The sequence below is a fragment of the Lepidochelys kempii genome, chromosome 6 (genome assembly GCF_965140265.1).
Source record: "Lepidochelys kempii isolate rLepKem1 chromosome 6, rLepKem1.hap2, whole genome shotgun sequence".
Taxonomy (NCBI): domain Eukaryota; kingdom Metazoa; phylum Chordata; order Testudines; family Cheloniidae; genus Lepidochelys; species Lepidochelys kempii.
This window is the reverse complement of record NC_133261.1, coordinates 28,101,220-28,123,079: the sequence shown is the minus strand read 5'-3', so window position 1 is coordinate 28,123,079 and position 21,860 is coordinate 28,101,220. Positions and strand designations below refer to the sequence as shown.

Here is a 21,860-nt window from a genome sequence, read left to right as displayed (position 1 = left end):
GTTACAACCTACTTGCCAGAAGATGGGAAAACATTTCTGGAAACTGCCAGCACTAACCTTTGAATCCAGAAGTATTTAACGGTTCAGAAGCTTTCCCAACATTCAGAACTCCTGGACAAGGAGCGAGCATATCACCTCTAGTTCACCTTCTACAAATTTTCCATACATACCAGCGTCAGTTTGGTCATGTCAGGACTAAACTTCGGCTCAATCGCTCTTGTCCAAGACCTCATTTTAGCCAAGCATTAGGAAAGCAGAGAAAAACATACCATACTAGCTGGGTGTGATGCCAAAGAGGTTTCCATCTGAGCATCATCAGAGGAGGGATACCACGGCAATCCACATAGTTGCTGTAAATGGTTGGTTAGGACCAGTGACACGATAGAAATGTGCAGAACCTGACATGAATGTGCCTTCTGGACAGATGAGAAACTGCTTAAAGGCAGCCCCTGGGATCTCTGAGAGAGCAGGGTGGAATGGATTAGTAACCATGATGCTGTTTGAATTCAGAATACTGGAGATTTTAACATTAGAAACAATTGAACAAACAATAGCGGAAAAAGGACACTCCAAAAAATGTCAGTATTGTGAGGGGTATGATGCTGGTAAATCACGTGCCAGCTCTGGTCAGGGCTGTAGACATTAGCTAAGAACTGACAAACTCATAGCTGGAAACCAAACCAGCTCACATGTATGTTCGGGTTGTTCAAAATAGATATTAGTCTTATAAGAATGTACTTAGTGTTTAGACTCTACGAAATGCTTGTAAGTTGCTACATGCATTAATCTCGCATGTAATGTCTTCCATGCTACAAGGTAAAACATAAGTTTGTTTTACAAATTATAGAAATGACTGCTCTGAACTCAGATAGGAAGAGTGGCTCTCCATGCCCATCCAAGAGGACTATCAAAAATTAAGTGGACCATCAGAAGACAAAAGCTTTTTTGATTGCCCCATCCACCCATGGAGAAGTACGTCCCATCTGTTTGAATGCTGGAAGAGGGAAATAAAAAATAGTTGACATGAAGATTTTTCATCTTTGTCCTTTGCACTCTTGCAAGGGCTGGAGCTAAGAAACAAAACAGAAAAAAAGCAGAGATCCCTAGGGTTGACCTGGGTTAAGCCCTGAAAAGACATTCAATACTGACTGATCACCACATCTGTCACCTTTTAGAACCATAGATTAAACTCATTTGTGCATATATGTTGCCTGCTTTAACTTGGAAATAACATTCATTTCTTTTTCCTAGTTAATAAACCTTTGGTTAGTTTACTGTAGGATTGGCTACAGGCATTCTCTTTGGTCAGAGACCTGGGATAAGCGATGGGTCCCTTGGGACTGGAAGCAACCTGTGATTTTTGGTGTAAGTGATCATTTATCATTAAGTCCAGCTTGCCTGGGTGGGTGGCAAGATAGACTGGGGAGCCCAAGTGGACTGCCTGTGACTCTATGGTAAGACTGCTAGAGTGATCTTAGAATTCACATGTATTACTGGGTTAGTGAAATATTATAGACCACACAACCAGTTTCGGGTGTCTGCCCGGCTTTTGACAGTCTGCCCTGAGAATGGCCCTCTTGATTGTGAACTACTCCAGACAGCATGACAAGGGGATTTCTGGTGGAGTAGTGCAAGAGGAGGTGTTCAATGTATTCCTTTCTTTATTTCATAAAATTAGCATTATGGCCCCGTCCTACTGGGAACAGTACAAACATATGAAGAAGATGGCATATTCTGTGGCAGGCCAATGCAACTATGGGATGGCAAATCAGATAATGCTTAGATGATATTTGGGTAATATGTAATGCTTGATGCAATAGAGGAAACAAAATTTTGGAGGTGAAATAAAGGAAATTGAAACATTGCTTTCAGGTTTGACAAATATTATTTTACCTCTATGTCACAGAGACCTATGTTATTTGGCTGTATTTTGGCATAATACTTATGTACTAGGAAGTGGGCTCTTATGCAATTGTGTTTATCCAAGAAGTAGATTTAGAAAAAAAGGATTTTTTTTGGATGAAGTTTTAAGTATCAACTTGTGTTCATATTTCTTCTCTCTTGCTGGTACCTCTTCAAACACATTTTGGAAGAAAAATGAAAGAAAAAAACTCTGTAATGACAGTATTTATCTCTGTAAAACACAGTGGGATGCAATTTGTAGAAAACTCACAACTTTTATGTAAGATATTTTAGCTAGTTTTAGCCCTGTTCCATGCACAGATTTCACAGTTGGCAATTTCTTTCAAGATTACACTGTTGTTTACATTAACTTTACCTACAGTAGTATTACTAGTACTGTTTATTATTTCTTTAACATTTCCGTTCTATTCATTATACTATTTAGCAATATTTAAATCAGCCATTCCTTTCCATTTTTCAACATATTGCACTTTGCTACAAACGATGCTCTCTGGTAGAATACATTTGAAATGAAATGTAGTCCAAGTATTATAAGATAAAGATCTCTTGGGCCACTCATACTATCACCATTTATTATCACACAGTTTCAAGTCCAGATTTGGTCACTGAATTAGATGGTTTGCGTAATAATATGTTAAATGTACTATTCTCACTGTATGGTGACATGTTATGCTTTGTTTTCCAGCTATGTCACAAACATGTCTATATTTACACTGTACGAGTTTACAAATTTATTTGAGCATAAGCTTTTGTGAGCTACAGCTCACTTCATCGGATGCATTGTCCCCACTGTATTTTCCACTGAATGCATCCGATGAAGTGAGCTGTAGCTCACAAAAGCTTATGCTCAAATAAATTTATTAGTCTCTAAGGTGCCACAAGTCCTCCTTTTCTTATATTTACACTGTTGCCCATATTCCTCATCCTTCTTGTTCTCTGAGAAGATACTTTTTAAAATATTTTTTAAAATGTTCACTACTAGGGGCAAAGCTCTCCTCTCCAATCCACATCACGTGTTTTTTATTCAATCAGATTAGACAGATGAGAATTTTTACTCAACAATTTTTGTTACTAACTAGTTCTGTATCTGATAGTAAACGAAAGTGCTGCTGGTCAAGTATATCTTTTGGTTTATATTCTGATTTTGATATTGATTTGGATTCCTACATCTTGTATTGATATCCAAGAGATACTCCTATTACAGAGCCTTGACAGCCATTCCACGTATCTTTGTTACATTATTTTAATTTGGTACTTATAACATATGCTCATATACACCAATTCATACAACACAGCATTCGTATTAACACTACTTAATTGCTTGTCATATTTTGTAACTTCAGAATATGTATTTTATGGTCACAAGCTTGGTAAGCTGCTATTTATTGTATAATTAATACAACATTTTAAAACCTCCTGCTCAATTTATTTGAAGTAACTTTTTATGAACACAGCAAGCATGTTTTTTCAAAAGTGTTTAGCCCCTAACAGATCTTAAAGCTATAAACCATGCAGTATTTTAAATAGTCTGTTGTATCCATCACATCTAAAGGACAAATAAAGTTATCTTTATAACTAAAATGAGAAGTGTCTTTATTTATGCTTTTAATTTTAATTCTGGAGACAGATCAAGACAGTCATACATTTAACTCAGTAAAATACTAAATAAAAATGGAACACTTTTATTGAGTCCCCACAAAAAGTTTTTGCACTTATTACTCTGCATGGTGTGAAAAACAAAATGATAAAAGTTAGTAAGTGTGGAGCTGCTCATTGTTATTACATCACAGGAGCCCTGTGCTTCTGAATCACTAAGCAGCTGGAGTCTGGTTTAATTACTTAACATCAATCAAGATGTATACCAGCACTAGGAGACTAGGGAATGTAACATTCAGCTGCAACACAAAAGAAATAGCTAAGCTATCTTAACTTCTGCCTAGACTGTTTGTACATAGGAAAAAGTGCATATTTTACTAAGTGAGCACAACACAGGGGAACTAATATTCTCTTGTGCTGTTCTTTAATTTATATGTGGCAAATTTCTAGCATTTTCCCCACAAAGTTTTGATTTCACAATAGCTTGCATTGTAAAAGACAGAAATATATGCATCCATTGTTTTATTGAGCGTTGATAAATAATATCAAGGTGCCCAAACAAAATGGTCTCCGTTGCACATGATGGAAAAAGGTACAGTAAGTGTTAGAGCGAATGACTGGAAGTCATGAATGCTGGGTTCTTGTCCTGGCTCTTTCCCCTGTAAAGCTTTCTGAAGAAAAGTCCAAGTGCAAGGCATATTTCTTTGATCATAAATGCACTGGGCTCAGTACAGGAATGACTCAATAAAATTCCATGACCTGCTTTATGCACAAGGTCCGACTAGAGTATCTAATGGTCCTTATAGCACAGTGTACGTATAAACCAACCAACCACCACACTGCACATACAATTTTCCCCCTTTGTAGAGGATGAGAGAAAGATCAACCCTCCTGTAACACATTAGTCATGTTTCTTATTGCTCTACTGGAAGGGCCTCAGATACCCCAATGCTGAGGGTGAATATAATAATTTATAAAAAATAGCATATAAATGCTAACATCTCTATGTCTCAGTTTACCCATCTGTAAACAGGGGATAATTACTTCTTACCTCCCAAAAGGCTTAATTAAACAAAGCTTAACAAAATATATAAAAGATTTTAGATGACAGATCTCAAATAAGTGAAAGCATTAGTAAACTTGGGATAAGACAGAATTAAAACACTCTGATACAGCTGTGCAACATGTAGCAGGCTCCAAATATACTTCTGCAGTTAAAGCTACAAAAGTTGGTAAATCTCTTCAACCAACCCCACAGCCCACCCCAACCAACCCTGTTTTCATGGAAAAGGTTTTCAAACCATGGAGTGAAATCCTGACCCTACTAAAGTCCATGACAAAACTCCCACTTACCTCAATGGGGCTTAGATTTCAACCTTGATCTTTAACTACATTTCCAGATGGTGATTTCTGATACTGAGGAGCAAACAATTTGTTGTGACTAATACTAGTAGAAAATGCTGACATGTTTTCATTGCACAATTATTTAAAAATTCATATTTTATTATTTCAAGTTTTAGGCCCAGTTTTTGAGCTGCAGACAAGCTGCACTCAGGGCAGCTCATGGGGAGGACTGACAAGTGGCTTTAAGCCACCAAGGCCAGAGAGCTGCCAGATCAGGGGGATGCAACCAACAGTCTCCAAGTTAAATTAGAGACACCTCAGGGCCACTCTGATTTGGCAGCCGGGGGTCACTACGATATTGGGGTACTTTCTCCATCTTTTTCCTCCATCAAACCCCCTGCACTGAGGGCCAGGAAGGAATGGGGTGCACCAGCTACTACAATGGTGGTACTCTGCTCAGAGATCCCCTAATTCAAGGGAAATCCTCAAATGGGTTGTTAAGCCAGCTCTAAGGATACTTCATATCCTGGAATGGCCCCAAAGCAGTTGGAACAGACCAGAGGATCACATCCCTAGTGCGGCTGGAGTCTTACATATGTGAGATATTTCTGATGATTTCTAACCAAAGCACAGGCCCATCCAGATTTTTTTCTAGGCAGACAGAATATCTCGAATGAAACGTATCTCCCCCTTTGTGGCTGATTACTAAATACGTGGAAGTTGTTAGCAATATTTAGGGCAGAGTTTGAGATTGCGATACAAAGTGATTCTTTCTATCAAACAGCTGAGAAAAAGAAAACTGGCCAACACATACACATAAGCACACAAGACGCGTCTTTAGAAAGGAAATAAAATAGGGGGAGGCATAAAGGCAAAGAATAATTACCAGCCGTGCTTATAAGAAAAAATGAGGCCCTGCTCTTACTACTATAATGTCTATTACGTGTGACTGCTGTGCTTGCTGCTCTTCAGACTGCCCCGCAATTAGTGATAAAACAGGCCCTGTGCAAATCCTGGTTTAAATATTGTTAGCTGCATTTCAAACAGAATTCCTGTGACAGAAGAAGTCTGCCATGAGCTCTGACCACTCGAAAGTGAAAAAAGCAATATTTGCTCAGACTTCACAAGGACGTTTGGAAATAAAAGAGGAAGATAAAAGCAGGAATCTTTTACAATATGAACTATCAAATCAATGCAAATAGGGTTTCCACTCACTGATAAACCTATAGAAAAGAGACAGATATAAGACTAAGTTCAGCACTGTTTGTTCTGGACACTATGCACTTACTTCTCAAATGAAGGAGCAGACAAAATACTGGTTGTGAAAACAGAGACCACTAATAATAAAAAATGGCAAAGACATGAGTGCAAAAAAATAATATAACGACAGAACAACGGTAACTATGCCACCATCAACATTACAAGCACTATTTTTTATTTTAATTTTAATTATATTTTGAAATGTCCAACCCCAGATTTTTTTAACAAATGTATTTTACTGAAATAAAAATGTATTTGGATTATTCACAATTCAATTTTTATTCTTGTTTCATCTTTATTTCATGATGTTTGGTATTAAAATGATAAAACTACTTTATTAAAATATGTAATTATTGTATGTATTGCACTGTTCAGTACGTAGGGATTTTAAAAAGTCATGCCTATAGTTGAAGTGTGAACAACAGTTATTTATTTATAAAATTATGCATACAAGTACACTTTCATATCTGAGACACTGATTATTTAAAGAGATTATGGCAGGTCACATTTGGTCTAAAACGTAGATTTTGTAAAAAATAAACTTTTTCTAATGCTCAGAACAACAGAAATGTTTCCATAATGTTACTTTTTTTTAACATAATTCTAATGGAAGAGTTGTACATTTTCTTTTTAAAATAAAAACATTCTCCTATATTACCACCAACCCAAACACTGCAATGTTATGTACTAGAATACTTCTAATAAAATACTAGTGCATGAACACCAAAACATTATATTGAGTACTCTATAAGGAGGAACTAGGAAGTGAAACTGACAAATCATTTTCATTGTCCAAATTGAGAGAAATGCAAAATAGGAGTTAAAAATTCATGCAGGTTTTTTAGAATTATCACTATTTAATAAAGCAAGGAATTATTAATAACATGGATGGTTAAGTTTGGAAACTGCTTTAAGTAACAACTGCAGTAAGCCATTCGGTAATGTCTTCTATGTCTGTGATAATCTTTCCAAAATGAAGAGGGAGGGGGAGAAATGTCAAAGAATTATATTAACAACCATATTCACAATTCGGAGACTAAGATTTAAGTAAACTAGCCTTATATTAGTGTAAAGTTAGGTCATACATTCTTATGACAGTTGGTGTTCATTTTATGCTCTTTTCTAAAATCTTTACTCATGTTGACGAGCACATTACTATTTTAGAAGTCCCACTGAGACCAACAGGAGCTTTGAAAATCAGGCCATTTATTTCAGGTGTCTAAATGAGACTGAGCAGCCTAGGTTTAGGCTTCTTTAGGTTTGAAAATCATGGTCTTTATTAGTGCTGGTATGGAATTTTTTGACAAAAATGTTTCTGCATCAGTAAACACCGCCTATCCAAATCTGAAATTTTTCATAGGAAAGGACTATTTTTAACAAAAATTTCAGTTAAAAATAAAAGTTTTGAAATCGCTGGAATGTTTCACTCTGATATTTTCAAAACAAAAATTTCTGGTTTTCCGGTTCAAAATGAGTTTTTGCTTTGAAATTTAAGCTATAGTAAAAAATATTTTTTCAAAAATTGATAGATATAAAAACCAAAATTATCAAAACAAAGCCTCTTAATTGTCCTGAACCAATTTATTTATTTATTTTCAGTTTGTGGAAAAAATTTGAGATTTTGACCTTTTATCCCAATTTGGGACAGGCACACATTTTTCTAGATCTCAAAAATATTCATGGGATTGGAAGACTATTTCCTGCTCACCTGTAGTCACTATATACTTAGACATATAATATTAATATTAGGTTTTACTTCACATTTAAACACAGGATTTTTTTGTTAACAAAAATTACTCTTACAGCTATCACATGACCACTAGCTCAGAAATTGACATTTAAGGATGTTTGAATGTGTCTAGCAATGAGAATTCCACTTGTATTGAATCCATGTGCTGTAAACACATATATAATAGTCATCTGCTCACACACATTAATGAAGGTAGAACCCTGGACTTTTAGTTTCAATGAAAAGTCCTCACTGTGGCCGAATAGAGATCTCCATGATCCTGTATAATTTATGGAGCAGCCCCTAGAAATAATATGATCACAGAGAGAGACAGTTATATATAGGCCATCCCAAGTATCTGAGGTTCACAGGATTTCAAATCCAGCAATATGTTCTATACACACACAGACTGGTCATCAGCTAAACTAGGCACATGCAGCATCAGGGAAAGAACCCAAGATGTTTGGCTCCAAAAATATAAGCCTACTCTTCTTGATGTAAAAGAGAGAGAGTCAGTAGTACCTCAGCCATGTACAGACCAGTCACAAAAAGGAGACTGGATCAAGTAATCCAGTAGCCTAAATTTCAATAAAAACAGATGAAATTTTCTGCACTTTTTTTCTACTTATCAATCCAAGCTCTATTAGCCAATACATTATATGCCGACTACAGAACTAGCACTCGACACAAACTAGCATCCAAGTAACATTTATATTTCCTCTTGCAATCAGACAACGTTCTTCACAAGTCATTCAACCTCACCTGCAGTTGCCTATATATTTAAAGAGTATATAAATCATCCCTTTCCCCCATTAATACAGGCTCTTCTGTGAAAAGACTGAGGACTTATTGTCAGCTACCTAAAGATTATAATTAGCATCTGGAAAATCACTGACTATTTACACACTCAGAACTGGGTTTACATGGTCCATTAGCTGATTAGCTGCTGAATGGAGGGTGCAGGGGAGGGAAGCTAGAACAAATAGAAGCATGAAGAAATACATGAGGGAAATGATCTTATTTTTCACATCATTTGGAATTGAAAACCACTTCAGAGATAACTCACAGCACCATTTTTGTTTGTTTTAACCCTAAATAGGGTCACGAATGATAACTATATCAGGATGTATATGGAATTTAAAAGGGGAAGAAATACCCAAAACAACCAGTTTCCCTGCTGCCCATCTGTTTCACTCATTTGGGTTATTTTCCTGTGTATGCTTAGTTTTATAAATTTATTTTTATAGTTTCAATTAATGTGATTTGTGAAGGTAAAAAAAGCATTACAATGACATTTACATTTGAAATTGCCATGAGAAGAACAAATCCCTTTGTGGGAGAGACTCAACTATAAGTAACAATGTTTTTGTCATTGTTTTCCCCCCTTTTAAAGTACAATTAAAACAAAACAAATCACTGGGTACAAAGGGGAGCAGAAGAGGATAGGGAAATGAGCCAATTAGAGAGGAAAAGAAAAGGACAGGTCCAAAGAAGAACTATTGTATTACTATTGCTGAGTTTTACATTTTTTTTAAATAGAAGAGCCACTGCCCACAAAGTTAAGTAAACAGTCAAAATATCCAAGAGACACACACTTTTGAACAATATTCTATTTAATACATTGCTATGCTGCTCAGTAGGTTCATATTACAGGTGAGATTTTACAGCTACACACACACACAGGGACTGTGGCATCTCAGACTGCATGTTCCTGCTTATGAAGTCTTTCTTGTTCTCAAGGTATGAAAAGATGGAGACAAGCAATGGAATCACTGTCCCTTGCAATCATATTGTACATTTCTATGCCTGGTTATAGGTCTATATTTTCAGTTTGTTAACCATGTACTTGGTTGAAGACTGAGGCTCAAACTGAACCTTGTATACCTATTTTCTGAAGTATTTATGAATTTTTCAATTAGAGTTTTCTAAACAAATAGTCTGATACAGAAGTCCTTCCCCATGCAACGCCCCTCCGGAAAGATCATAGAATTGGGCATCAGTAATTAGCTTATTCCTCTCCAGAGAAATACTTTTATAATATATATTTAGGCCTTAATCCCACAAAGATTTACACACAACTAACTTTATGCACATGAATAGTCCTATTAAGTTCAGTGGGGCTGCTCACTTGCTTAAAGTTAACTAAGTGCATAAATCTTTGCAGGGCCAGGACCGTAGATATTTATGAATTGTAAAGAGATTTTTAAGGATATGCCTAGCATCCTAAAAAATGCAATACTAGAGATTCTGAGGTATAAAAGGTTACAAAATCTTTCTATCCATCCAAAGTAAGTGAGACAAATAGAAATGTAGCCATATTCTTTTTAATATGAATGTTGCCAAGTACTTCTGCTAATAGTACAGTAGGTAACCTACATTTTTTGCCACAGGATTTACATTGCCTGTCAAAAGGAAGTATTTTTATACTCTGAGGTAAAATCAATTTCCAGGTATGTTGCCAATCATATGTCTCCAATTAAGAGGGCAAGTCTTACTCATGCTTTTGTGGCTTATAGAATCAAAATCTATTCTGGGGCTCATTTCCAGAGTCTTCTGGAGAAACTAACTCATATGTTATGAGGGGTCTATAATTCAACAGCACATATTCTTACTAATTCCAAATCCATTCATCCCTAGATCAAGAGATGCTATTTGTTATGCACCTGGGCTCTGAAATGGTCTTCACACCGCTGTTTCTTCTTCAGAATATGGATTGCTATTAAAGTCTAAGCTGCAGTTTCATTTGATCTGACTTTTCCGCACTAATTAGTTTTCATAGTTAGATACTTTTGTAATGTATTCTGGAGTATATAATTGTATGATAGGTGCTATATCAATACAGACGGTTAAATATGAAGCACTACTTTTTTAATATATGTTAAAGAAAATGGACTTTAAGGAAGTAAAAGACACATTCACAACCACAGTCACAAATACATAAAAAAAGCACATCTCTGGATTCCCTTGGGAAATAAATCATAATTTTCAACTCTAGCAACTTAAGATATACACATGCCAAAAATCTGTGACCACAAACCACTTTTGTTTTTATTGTATAATGGGTGTGGAGTGGGCACTTGTTAGACAGTATGTATATTGCGCAGTCCTAAATTTCATGTCTAACATTATATCCGGATGCCGAACTTTCAGGTCGTACACATGGAATGGAAGATATGTAACAATTTTATATACATTTGCTCCTTACAGTCTTTGAAGGGAAGCATGAGAAAGAAGCATGTGTCCAAATAACACAAGGAAAAGTCCAATCAAAAGTTTAGTAGTACCATAACTTGCCTTAGGATCATAGTATCACATACATACTGAAATGCAACACAGCAGCTTGTTTTTCAATAATCCACATAAGCACACCACTTGTTTCACTAGCAAAGCCAAGCATAAATACTTTGGGTGTCCCCCCCAAAATGTTTGACCAGATCCATTACTTGACATACACAACACATTACTTGATAGTACAAAACCATGAACGTTTCAATGTACAAATCATCCTCCTGGTCCGATGCCCTCTCATTTTTAGGACTATATTATGTTTTTCAGGACATATATGCATTGCATTATAAGTAATATGTGCAATGTCTAAGTAAAACAGAACTTTAAAGATCTGTTAACATCCATTGTCTATTACCTCCTTTGTACTTTGAAACAAGATTTTTTTTAAAGAAAAAATACATCCTACCCATTTGTATCTCTCTTTAGAAAACCGTCTTTCATTGTTAACATTAGAGAAGTTCAATATCATAATCTATATAAAGAGGTATATTTTGCAAAACTTTGGCACTCACAACTAGAGCATCTGCAGGATTATACCACAGATTCTGATTGAGGAATTAGGAAGTAAAAAATGAGAAACAAGCATGCTGCTAACAAAGGAGGATACCGATGTAATGAGAGGATCTTCAGCTGATGAACATATACGTTCAAAGGAATTCTGCTGCAAGTTTTCATAAAGTACAAAAACTTTCTGAAATGTAACACCAGTTAAGTGATCTAATTATAAGCATAGCATTTTATTGCTGAGTGACTCCCAAGTCCAAGGAGGATACTCAGAAGATCTTGACACCAAAGCTTATTTTAAAAGAAACAAGTCCATGACTCATGTGGTGAATTAGAACAAAATATGCAAAGGAAAATGTCAGATCTGGTTTTGCTCCGCAGTTATTCCTGTCTGAAGGCCTATGAAAATTTATTACTTCCTCCTTCTGATTGAGCGAATAAGAAATCTTTCAGCACAAGATTCTCACATTTCTCCTCCCACAAGTACATGAGTGTTTAACACTTCCGCTGACAATGTAGACCTTTTGTTTGCAGTAACATTCTACCATTCTTGCAAAAGAGGTTACTTAGTGGGGGAAGGGGAGCAGTTAGAGTTTGTTGCGTGACAGCCAGGAGAAGCAGTGCCAGTACCATCAGTGGTTGACTCTCCCAATGGTCACCTTTTATTGGTGCCATCAGTTCCAGTGTTGCTGCCAGAGCACAGTCCGGTTCTGACAAAGCCCTGGATTTGTGGACTTTCTTGTCATGACCCTGAGACTTAAGATTTTCTAAATCCTCATGGGCTAAACAGGAAGATCTTCATAGAATCATAGACTCTAAGGTCAGAAAGGACCATTATGATCGTCTAGTCTGACTTCCTGCACAAAGCAGGCCACAGAATCTCACCTACCCACTCCTGTAATAAACCCCTAACCTATGTCTGAGCTATTGAAGTCCTCAAATCATGGTTTAAAGACTTCAAGGTGCTCAACTTAGGCTGGGTTGGATCAGACCTCTTTGAAGTCAACTTAGACAAAGGTCTTTCTCTTCCATATCAGAGCATTCCCTGCCTTCCCAATAAGATCCCAAGGGGGGATCTGTGGGAGTAGATTCCCTCGCTCCTAAGTCAAACCTCATGGCACAGGAGCAGACTCCTTGCTGAGTCAGGCCAGGTCCCCCCAACCTGGATCTGACTGTTCTGACTCAGGCCATGCAGTGGTTAAGATGGAACTGGAGAGGAGGTCAGTCCGCTCTGTCCTTTACCTCCTCAGTTGGAGGCACAAGGAGAACAAAGTCACAAGTGCAGACCAACGGACACTGCTTTCAAGAATTCTCCGACTCCAGGCACATGGAGTACAGGTGTACACCCACCATGGAATACACAGAGACCAGCAGGCAAAGTAGTAGTTACTAATTTTCTTGCCTGGTTTTGCTGAAGTACTCTGTGAACTGGAGTGGGAGAATCTCTCAGTCCTCTACTGCAAAGACTTCTCCCAAGCATCTGGCAGGAGTTTGAGTTAAATAGGTACTAATAAAAACAAAAAACCAATGTGAAGATTTTTAAACCCTCTCACTAAAAATCCCTTCCCATCTCAAACTGCTCAGGTTTCAATCCATTTTCTCTTGTAGTATCATAATCCCACTGGATCTCCACTCTTCTGAGGAATCCTCCAACACAAAATAGGAAGTCCGGGACTAATATTTCTAACATAGCCAACAAACAGAACCCTTTAAAAAAGAAACAAACAAAAAGTGCAACCCTTTTTCTGGCTATCTTTACACATCACAAAGCAGCAATAAAGGGCACAAACGATAATTTTCTCTACTGTGTGTCACCTTGAAAGATTCACATTTACGGGGTTACAGTTGAAAACAAAGGGCCTGTATTTCAGGAAAGAAACATTTGAAGACACACATTTTGGGGACATTTCTCTGGAGAATGGTGTTGAGTGTAACATAATTCTCAATAGAAGAGTGCTTCACAAAGTATCTTGCTAGGAAAATCTTGAGGCTATCAACCACCAGCTGTCCACAGACATTAGCTAAAAACCAGAACCTCATGTCACAGAAGAATGAACTATTCTTTAAGTCAACATTAAGATTTATTGGCACTCAGGACAGAATATACCAACTTCAAGGTAAAACAGTTTGACACAAATATCTGAGATAGCCCTATCAGTGCCATATTTCAGCTCCTCCAACTGCACTTGTCTAAAGTCAGTGACTGCATGATTCAATAGTTAGTGACTTACTGTGAGATGTGAGTTATTGGGGTCAGCAATGTTTCACCCTCCAGGTCAAGCTCATCTGCAAAGCTGTTGGTCCTGATGAAGGGTACTGTGTTCACATCTAAAAATGCAGGACTCTTTTTCACTGTGAGGAAATAAGCAGATAAGGGTTAGAGCAGTATCATGTAGCAGTTTTTAAAAAGGCTGTACAAGAGGTTTACTGCTTGTGAGGACATATAATATTTCAAAAGGTACAAACAAGATAGACTTAAAAACAAAATAAGGATACTAGAATAAATCTGTAAACAAGATAAGGGTGCAATGAAAGTAAATTGAGACTTAGAAAGTCTCTTCTTGCACAAGAATTTCAGTATCTGCTCATAGAATCATAGAAGATTAGGATTGGTAGAGACCTCAGGAGGTCATCTAGTCCAACCCCCTCCTCAAAGCAGGACCAACACCAACTAAATCATCCCAGCCAGGGCTTTGACAAGACAGGAGATTCCATCACCTTCCTAGGTAACCCATTCCAGTGCTTCACCACCCACTTAGTGAAATAGTTTTTCCTAATATCCAACCAATATCCTCCCGCACTGCAACTTGAGACCACTGCTTCTTGTTCCATCATCTGCCACCACTGAGAACAGCCTAGCTCCATTCTCTTTGGAATCCCCCTTCAGGCAGTTGGGGGCTGCGATCAAATCCCCCCCCCCCTCTTCTCCTCTGCAGACTAAACAAGCCCAGTTCCATCAGCCTCTCCTCATAAGTCATGTGCCCCAGACCCCTAATCATTTACTTTGCCCTCCACTGGACTCTCTCCAATTTGTCCACATCCTTTCTGTAGTGGGGTGCTCAAAACTGAACGCAGTACTCCAGAGGTGGCCTCACCAGTGCCAAATAGAGCGGAATAATCACTTCCTTCAATCTGTTGGCAGTGCTCCTGCTAATGCAGCCCAATATACCATTAGCCTTCTTGGCAACAAGGGCACACTGTTGACTCATATCCAGCTTCTCGTCCACTGTAATCCCCAGGTCCTTTTCTGCAGAACAGTGCTTAGCCAGTTGGTCCCCAGCCTGTAACAGTGCATGTGATTCTTCTGTTCTAAGTGCAGAACTCTGTACTTTTCCATGTTGAACCTCATCAGATTTCTTTTGGCCCAATCCTCCAATTTATCTAGGTCACTCTGGACCCTATCCCTACCTTCCAGCGTATCTACCTCTCCCCCAATCTTAGTGTCATCCGTGAACTTATTGAGGGTGCAATGCATCCCATCATCCAGATAATTAATGAAGATGTTGAACAAAACCGGCCCCAGGATCGACCACTGGGGCACTCCACTTGATACCAGCTGCCAACTAGACATTGAGCCGTTGATCACTACCCATTGAGCCCAGCGATCTAGCCAGCTTTCTATCCACCTTATAGTCCATTCATCCAATCCATAGTTTTTTAACTTGCTTTTTTAACTGTGGGAGACCATATCAAAAGCTTTGCTAAAGTCAAAATATATCATGTCCACACTTTCCCCATATCCACAGAACTCATCCACAGAACACAGTTATCTCATCATAGAAGGCAATCAGGTTGGTCAGGCATGACTCGCCCTTGGTGAATCCATGTTGACAGTTCCTGATCACCTTCCTCTCCTCCAAGTGCTTCAAAATACAGTAACTCCTCACTAAATGTAAAAATGTGACTTTAAGCAAAATGATGTTAAGTGAATCCAATTTCCCCATAAGAATGAATGTAAATACGGGGGGGTTAGGTTCCAGGGAAATTTTTTTCACCATACAAAAAAACTATATATACAGAGACAGAGAGACACACCCTGTGTGTGGGAGGGAAAGAGAGATGCGCATTGCTCCTTTAAGTACGCTGACACTTTGTCTGGTGTCAGCGTACTTAAAGGGGCAATGCGCTTCTCTCTCTCTCTCTCTCCCACACACAGGGTGTGTCTCTCTGTCTGCCATGCTGTCTCCCCTCCCTCCATTCATGCTGCCTTGTAGAGTGTGAGGCTACATTAACAACGTGTTAACCCTTGAGGGCTCAGCCGAATGCTAGTTCATCATTTAGTAATAAGGCAACCCCTAGGGAATATCCCACCCTCTAACTTCACCACCTCAACCAAGCTTCACAATCACCATTGCTGTGTACGGTATTAAATTGTTTGTTTAAAACTTATACTCTGTGTGTGTGTATGTATGTGTATATATATATGGCAGACAGGGACAGAGAGACACACCCTGTGTGTGGGAGAGAGAGAGAGAGAGAGAGAGAGATGCGCATTGCCCCTTTAAGTACACTGACACTATTCTAAGTACATTGCCTTTAAAAAGATCAGGAAGTTGAGATAGCAGCTGCAGCCAGCTCTCTCTGTCCTGAGCCCTGTCCTGTCCCCAGGGGTGAAAGTAAGTCAAGTGACTTACCGGTATGCTTGGGCCAGCTCTGGCCCCCAGAAGGGGCGGGGCCTAGAGCAGACGGGCGGGGTTAGGGGGTCAGAGCCAGACCCAGCCCACTCTGTAAGGTAACTGCCGCCCCCTTTTCCTCCTCCCCCCACTCCACCAGGGTAGCAGCAACAGCTTGGGGCTCCGGGGGCTATTTAAAGGGCCCAGGGCTCCCCTGCTTCTATTGCCCCGTCCTTTAATTAGTCGCCAGAGCCCAGGGGAAGTGGCGGGGCTCCAGCAGCTATTTAAAGGACCAGGGTGGCAGAGGCAGCTGGAGCCCCGACCTTTTAAATAGCCCCTGGAGCCCCGCTACCTCAGGGCTCCGGGGGCTATTTAAAGGGCCTGCGGCTCCCCTGCTTCTACCCCTCCCCCCAGTCCTTTAAATAGCCCCCGGAGCCATGGAGTAGCAGGGCTCTGGAAGCAATTTAAAGGGCCTCAGGCTCCAGCCACTGCTGGGAGCCCCAGGCCCTTTAAATTGCCCCCCTAGGGACAGGGCCAGCTTTAGGATTTTTGCCGCCCCAAGCAAAAAAATTTATGGCTGCCCCCACATTTTTTTCGTGCCCCTGGCTCCGCCCCAACTCTGCCCCTTCCCCAAATCCCCGGCCCCGCCTCCTCCCCCCGGGCAATGCAGCATTCCCCCCCCCATTGCTTCCTGCGGCTCCCCACCCCTGCAACCCCCTCTGCGCCCTAGCTCACCTCCGCTCTGCCTGCTCCCCTGAACATGCCCCCACTCCGCTTCTCCCCCTCCCTCTCAGGCAAGGGAGAGGCAGTGCGTTCAGGGGAGCAGGCGGAGCGGAGGAGAGTGGTGGGGGGCCGCGCAGGAAGTAACTGGGTGGGTAGAGGAACCGCTCCCCGTCCCAGCTCACCTCCGCTCCACCACTGCCGCCTCCCCTGAGTGCACTGCCGCTTGGCTTCTTCTCCCTCCCTCCCAGGCTTGCTGCGCCAAACAGCTGCATCGCATGTGGCAAGCCTGGGAGGGAGGGGGGAGAAATGGAGAGGTGGCGGAGCGCTCAGGGGAGCAGGCGGAGGCGGAGCGGAGGCGAGCTGGGGCGGCGGGGGCACATTTCTAGGGGCCCTAGAAATGTACCGCCCCAAGCACCTGCTTGTGTTGCTGGTGCCTAGAGCGGCCCTGCCTGGGGAAGGCAGGCTGCTCCAGTATGGTGTACCGGCTCTCGCCGGTATGCCGTACCAGGGCGTACCGGCTTACTTTCACCTCTGCCTGTCCCCACCTTGCTCTATATGGAGAAACGGTAAGTGCAAGGTAGGAGAAGGGGGAAGAGGGACACTGTGACATTAGTCCCCTTCTTCCCCCCCTTCCCCTGCACAGCAAGCAGGAGGCTCCCGGGAGCAGCTCCAAGGCAGAGGGCAGGAGCAGCACAGGGCAGTGGGGGGGAGGGACAGCTGAACTGCCAGCAATTGATATCCTGCTGGGCGGCTGCCGCACAGGGAACTTAGGGGAGCGGGGAGCTGATAGGGGGGCTGCCGGTCCACCCTGATTTCAAGCCCCCACCAGCTAGAAGCAATGGGCTGCTCTTCCTGCAAGCCATGGACAAAGCAGGTGGCTGCCAAACAACCTTATAAAGGAGCATTGCGCAACTTTAAATGAGCATGTTCCCTAATTGATCAGCAATGTAACAGCGTTAACAGGAACAACTTTAAGCGAGGAGTTCCTGTAGATTCCTTGAGGACCTGCTCCATGATTTTTCTAGGGACTGAGGTGAGGCCGACCAGTCTGTAGTTCCCCAGATTCTCCTTCATGTGACACCCTAATGCCAAATCCTAGAGCAAAGGAGAAGCTGCTGTGCAAGAACCTCCAGTTCACGTAGCTAATACAACATTTTTTTTTGGCGGCGCTCAGGCCCATTTGTATTAAAATGATCATTGTTCTGGGAAGGAGGGAAGTAGAGACCTACTTTCCATTTGTGTGCATCCCTCATATTTGAGCATTTAAATAAAGAACACTGAGATGCTACAGCGATGAGCACTTTAGATGTGATACCAAGAAATACTGTCTGACACACTATGGACTATTTCCCAATCTTATTTATGCTCGGGCAACAATAGATGAGCATAATCAATGGCAGAATTTAATTCTCTCAAAGTAATTTCTACCTCACATTTCTTCCTTAAAACAACTTTCTAGAGTATAATTACAATGGCAGACATTACAAAGTGAATGTTTACCCATGGTTAACTCTCAGTGATGGAATTTCCTTATATGTCACATTTCATTATTATTATATTTATACAGCACTATAATTGTGCATGACGTTATACAAACAAATAATAGTAAATAACATCAAACAACATTCTTTAATAACTGTATAAATGTTGATAGTGGTGGCCACTTTACAGCAACTGTATCCTGGGCAAGTAGCTATATCATTCTATGAAACATTTCTTTATTCATTTACAGAGCATCTCTCATACTTGTCAAGGCACTTTACAGTCGGACAGTAACACACAGAAATAAGATTAAAACACAAAGAAAAATGAACAACACAGAAATACATAACTAAACACAAATGCAGTTTTTTTAGAGCATTAACTAAAGGCACAGGTCCACTATGCCTTGTATCCCAGAATTCATAAACATTTCACAATGCACACAGGCCTTGGAAGATTTATAACCCTGAAATTAATGTATGATGTCAATTTACTCCTCCTTTGATGACTGTACAAAGTTGACTATTGTGCTTTTAGCCCAAATCAGGTGGTGTAGGGAGGGATCAACTCATACTTTTTGACCATTTTATTTGTAAGGAGTAGATCAAATGCACAATCCTGCTCCCAATGAACTTAGTGAGGGTTTTGCTTTCAATGACTTCAATGGGAGCAAGATTGGGAACATCTGGAAAAATTCAAAAAATACAGCAAGGTTTTACTAGCTTCCTAAAAGCAGGATTCCTTGACCACAGTACTACTCTAGGGCCAATTTTAGCACTAAGGCAATGAGAATTCTATAGCAAATAATAGCAAACTTGAGCATCAGCTTTTTATTCTGAGTAATATCCGTTGGATTAACACAGCCACATTCAGGACAAAGGTTATGAAAAAGAGCAGAAGAATTCCAGCTGAAAATGTACAACTTTACAGGGCCTTAAATATTTTTTGTTAAACTGACTCCTTTGGCTGTTACTAAATAAATACTGAACATTCAGTGTTCTGCCAGGTGGGGATGAAAACTCACCAGTTTCCTAAGAAGTCTAAAAGACTCTTCACACATTCTGATTACTAACGACAATGCTATTGAACTTAAAGCCACATGCGGTGCTTGCCAAGCACTCATTATACTGTACCCCCATGAGATATTGCTTGCAAGAGGATTTGCAATTGTTGGATTGTTACAATTATTGCTTTTCTGTTAAAGACAGAGAGGGACAGAAATGACAGATGAAAAAGGAAAGAAGAAATTTAGGAGCTCCAACTGATTTGAAAAATATAAGAATATACTCTCTTCTGAGAGTAACAAGAAGATAGTAACACGAGCATTATATTTGCTTTAAAGTGAAGCTATTGCCTGTTTCTTTCCCCTGTAATTTTCTGGAAACTACTTAGGGACAGGTCATGGCCAGTCCTGGTCTGAAGCACCTACTTCTACTCCCTAGCCCTACCACTGCTCCCTCTAAGCAGGGAGAAGCAAACCTGATCTAGTGAAAAAACTGTCCTGAATTCCAGACCAAAGAACTCTGGAGAAGGTCAGATAAATTTAAAAAAAAAAAAAAAAATCTGTAACAAAACCATGAATTACTGTCTCCCCTGCTCAAACTCCCCCATGGTATGGACACTTACAAGCCTAATGTGAGAGTAAATCAATAAATGGTTGTCTCTTGATCTTCGTATGTGAGGAAATTATATGGCAATCTCTCATCACTTCACAATCTTTAATGTACTTATTCTCACTGTGAAATAGATGGTACCCCCATTTTACAAATGAGGAATGGAAGCCCAGAAAGGCTAAACGACTTGCCCAAGGTCACATAGAAAAATCTATGGAGAAGCAGGGACTTGAAACCCAGGTCTCTCAAAATCCTAGGTTCTAACCATTGGACACCCTTCCTCTCAGTTATTAGATATTACTCTCTACAGATATGTAAAAAAAGAAAGAGGATGTTTTTGTAAAGAAAGGAATCAATGTTCATGAATTAACAAGAGCACAAAATAGACAAGAGAGGCAGCAAGGAACATTTAGTCTAAGCTGTAGGGAAAACATTATAACCATTAGAATTGGAAAATTTACAACTTTTCACCACCCTAAATGTCCCAATGTTTGGAGGAGCAAGCAGTAGATTTATACAGGAATTTTTCCAACAGTCTGGTATTTGCATAGGGATACCTAAGTACTGTAGTAAAAATGTTTTAAAATATATTACTAATAGAGGATATTTTAAGAAATCAACTTGGGTTTCACGATTTTACCACCAGCTTACATATAACAGGGAAATAGGTTTACTCTTTTATAGGGCTGGTTGAAAATTTTTTCATTTTAACTGTTTTTCAACTAAATTAAAAGTGTCTGCTTTCTGTGTAACATTTCCATTTTTTGGTTTTCAGCTGAAATTTTTCAATATTAAAATTTCCAATGGGGAAAAAAAATCAAAATTTCGGGGGGGAAGAAAGGAAAAAACATAATTTTACCTGAGTTAATAGGCAAAGTCCAAACTTTGCAATGCAAAGATTGAATTACTGGCAGTTGCAAAGGAGATGGATCACTGAAATGGGAGCGTTACCTGGAGAAGGAGGAGCACTGGAGGACGACTGCTCTGCGGAAAGAGATGCCCAGGATTGCTGACGGTCTGAGTCACAGCAAAGATGCACACAAGAGACAGAAAGAAAGGAGGAGAAAAAAAGAGACAGCTGGAGAGATGGCAACATGTTTGTCTTTAATGCAGAGACTGTGTGGCACCTGTCATCTTTAAAATTAAAAAGGGAAAACCACTGAGGAAAGGAGTTTTAACGCAAGTCTTTTCATTTACTATTGATTAAATATAAGTAAAATGCTTTGATAAGTATTTTCTGCCTCTTTTTAGTATCATTTGAAACTAAGTCCCCACAAGGGGAGGCATTCTGCCTCCCTTTACCTCCCCATGCACAGTGGAAGAAGATCTACTACTGAACTCTTGTGGGCTGGAGATTAATATTCCCTCATGCACCTAGCCTGTTCTGCAGCATGGTGTGGTCATAGCTATGCCTTCTCCTTGTCCCCTTTGTGGAGCCATGTGCCCCCAGGGGATAGGGATGGAGCCTCCCTTCTATTCCCCTGAGCACAGGAAGGTAATTCTGCCTGACATTTCCGCAGTACATACAAGTGCCAGCAAGATAAGTCTCCTTGTGCGCTACCTCTCACAACTGTATAACCAAATAAGGACCAGACTCAATCTGGCCCTTGGAGGTCATAGTGTAACTTCCTGTCATTTTTTTGCCTCTTTAGTAAATTATATTATAGGTGGGCATTTCCCATTATAACTACCCGCTCTCAATTGCTTATAGCCTTGCCAAACTTTAACCACTTGGGCTGAAATTTCCTATACTAGGTGTCTGCCTCAGGCTGAATTTCTTGGGGA

General features: G+C 40.0%; 1 protein-coding gene across 3 annotated transcripts in view; it reads right to left on the bottom strand.

Moving 5' to 3' along the window:
- KCNQ1 (potassium voltage-gated channel subfamily Q member 1) overlaps positions 1-21,860 on the bottom strand; it is a 539,828-nt gene that overhangs the window by 337,323 nt on the left and 180,645 nt on the right. For 2 of the 3 annotated variants that reach the window (XM_073347264.1, XM_073347265.1), the window contains 2 exons: positions 21,027-21,092; positions 13,876-13,996 (listed from right to left, as the gene is read on the bottom strand). In XM_073347264.1, the coding sequence (XP_073203365.1) occupies positions 13,876-13,996; positions 21,027-21,092 (187 nt within the window). The remainder of the gene's footprint in view (positions 1-13,875; positions 13,997-21,026; positions 21,093-21,860) is intronic. The other variant, XM_073347266.1, reaches the window with a different exon arrangement.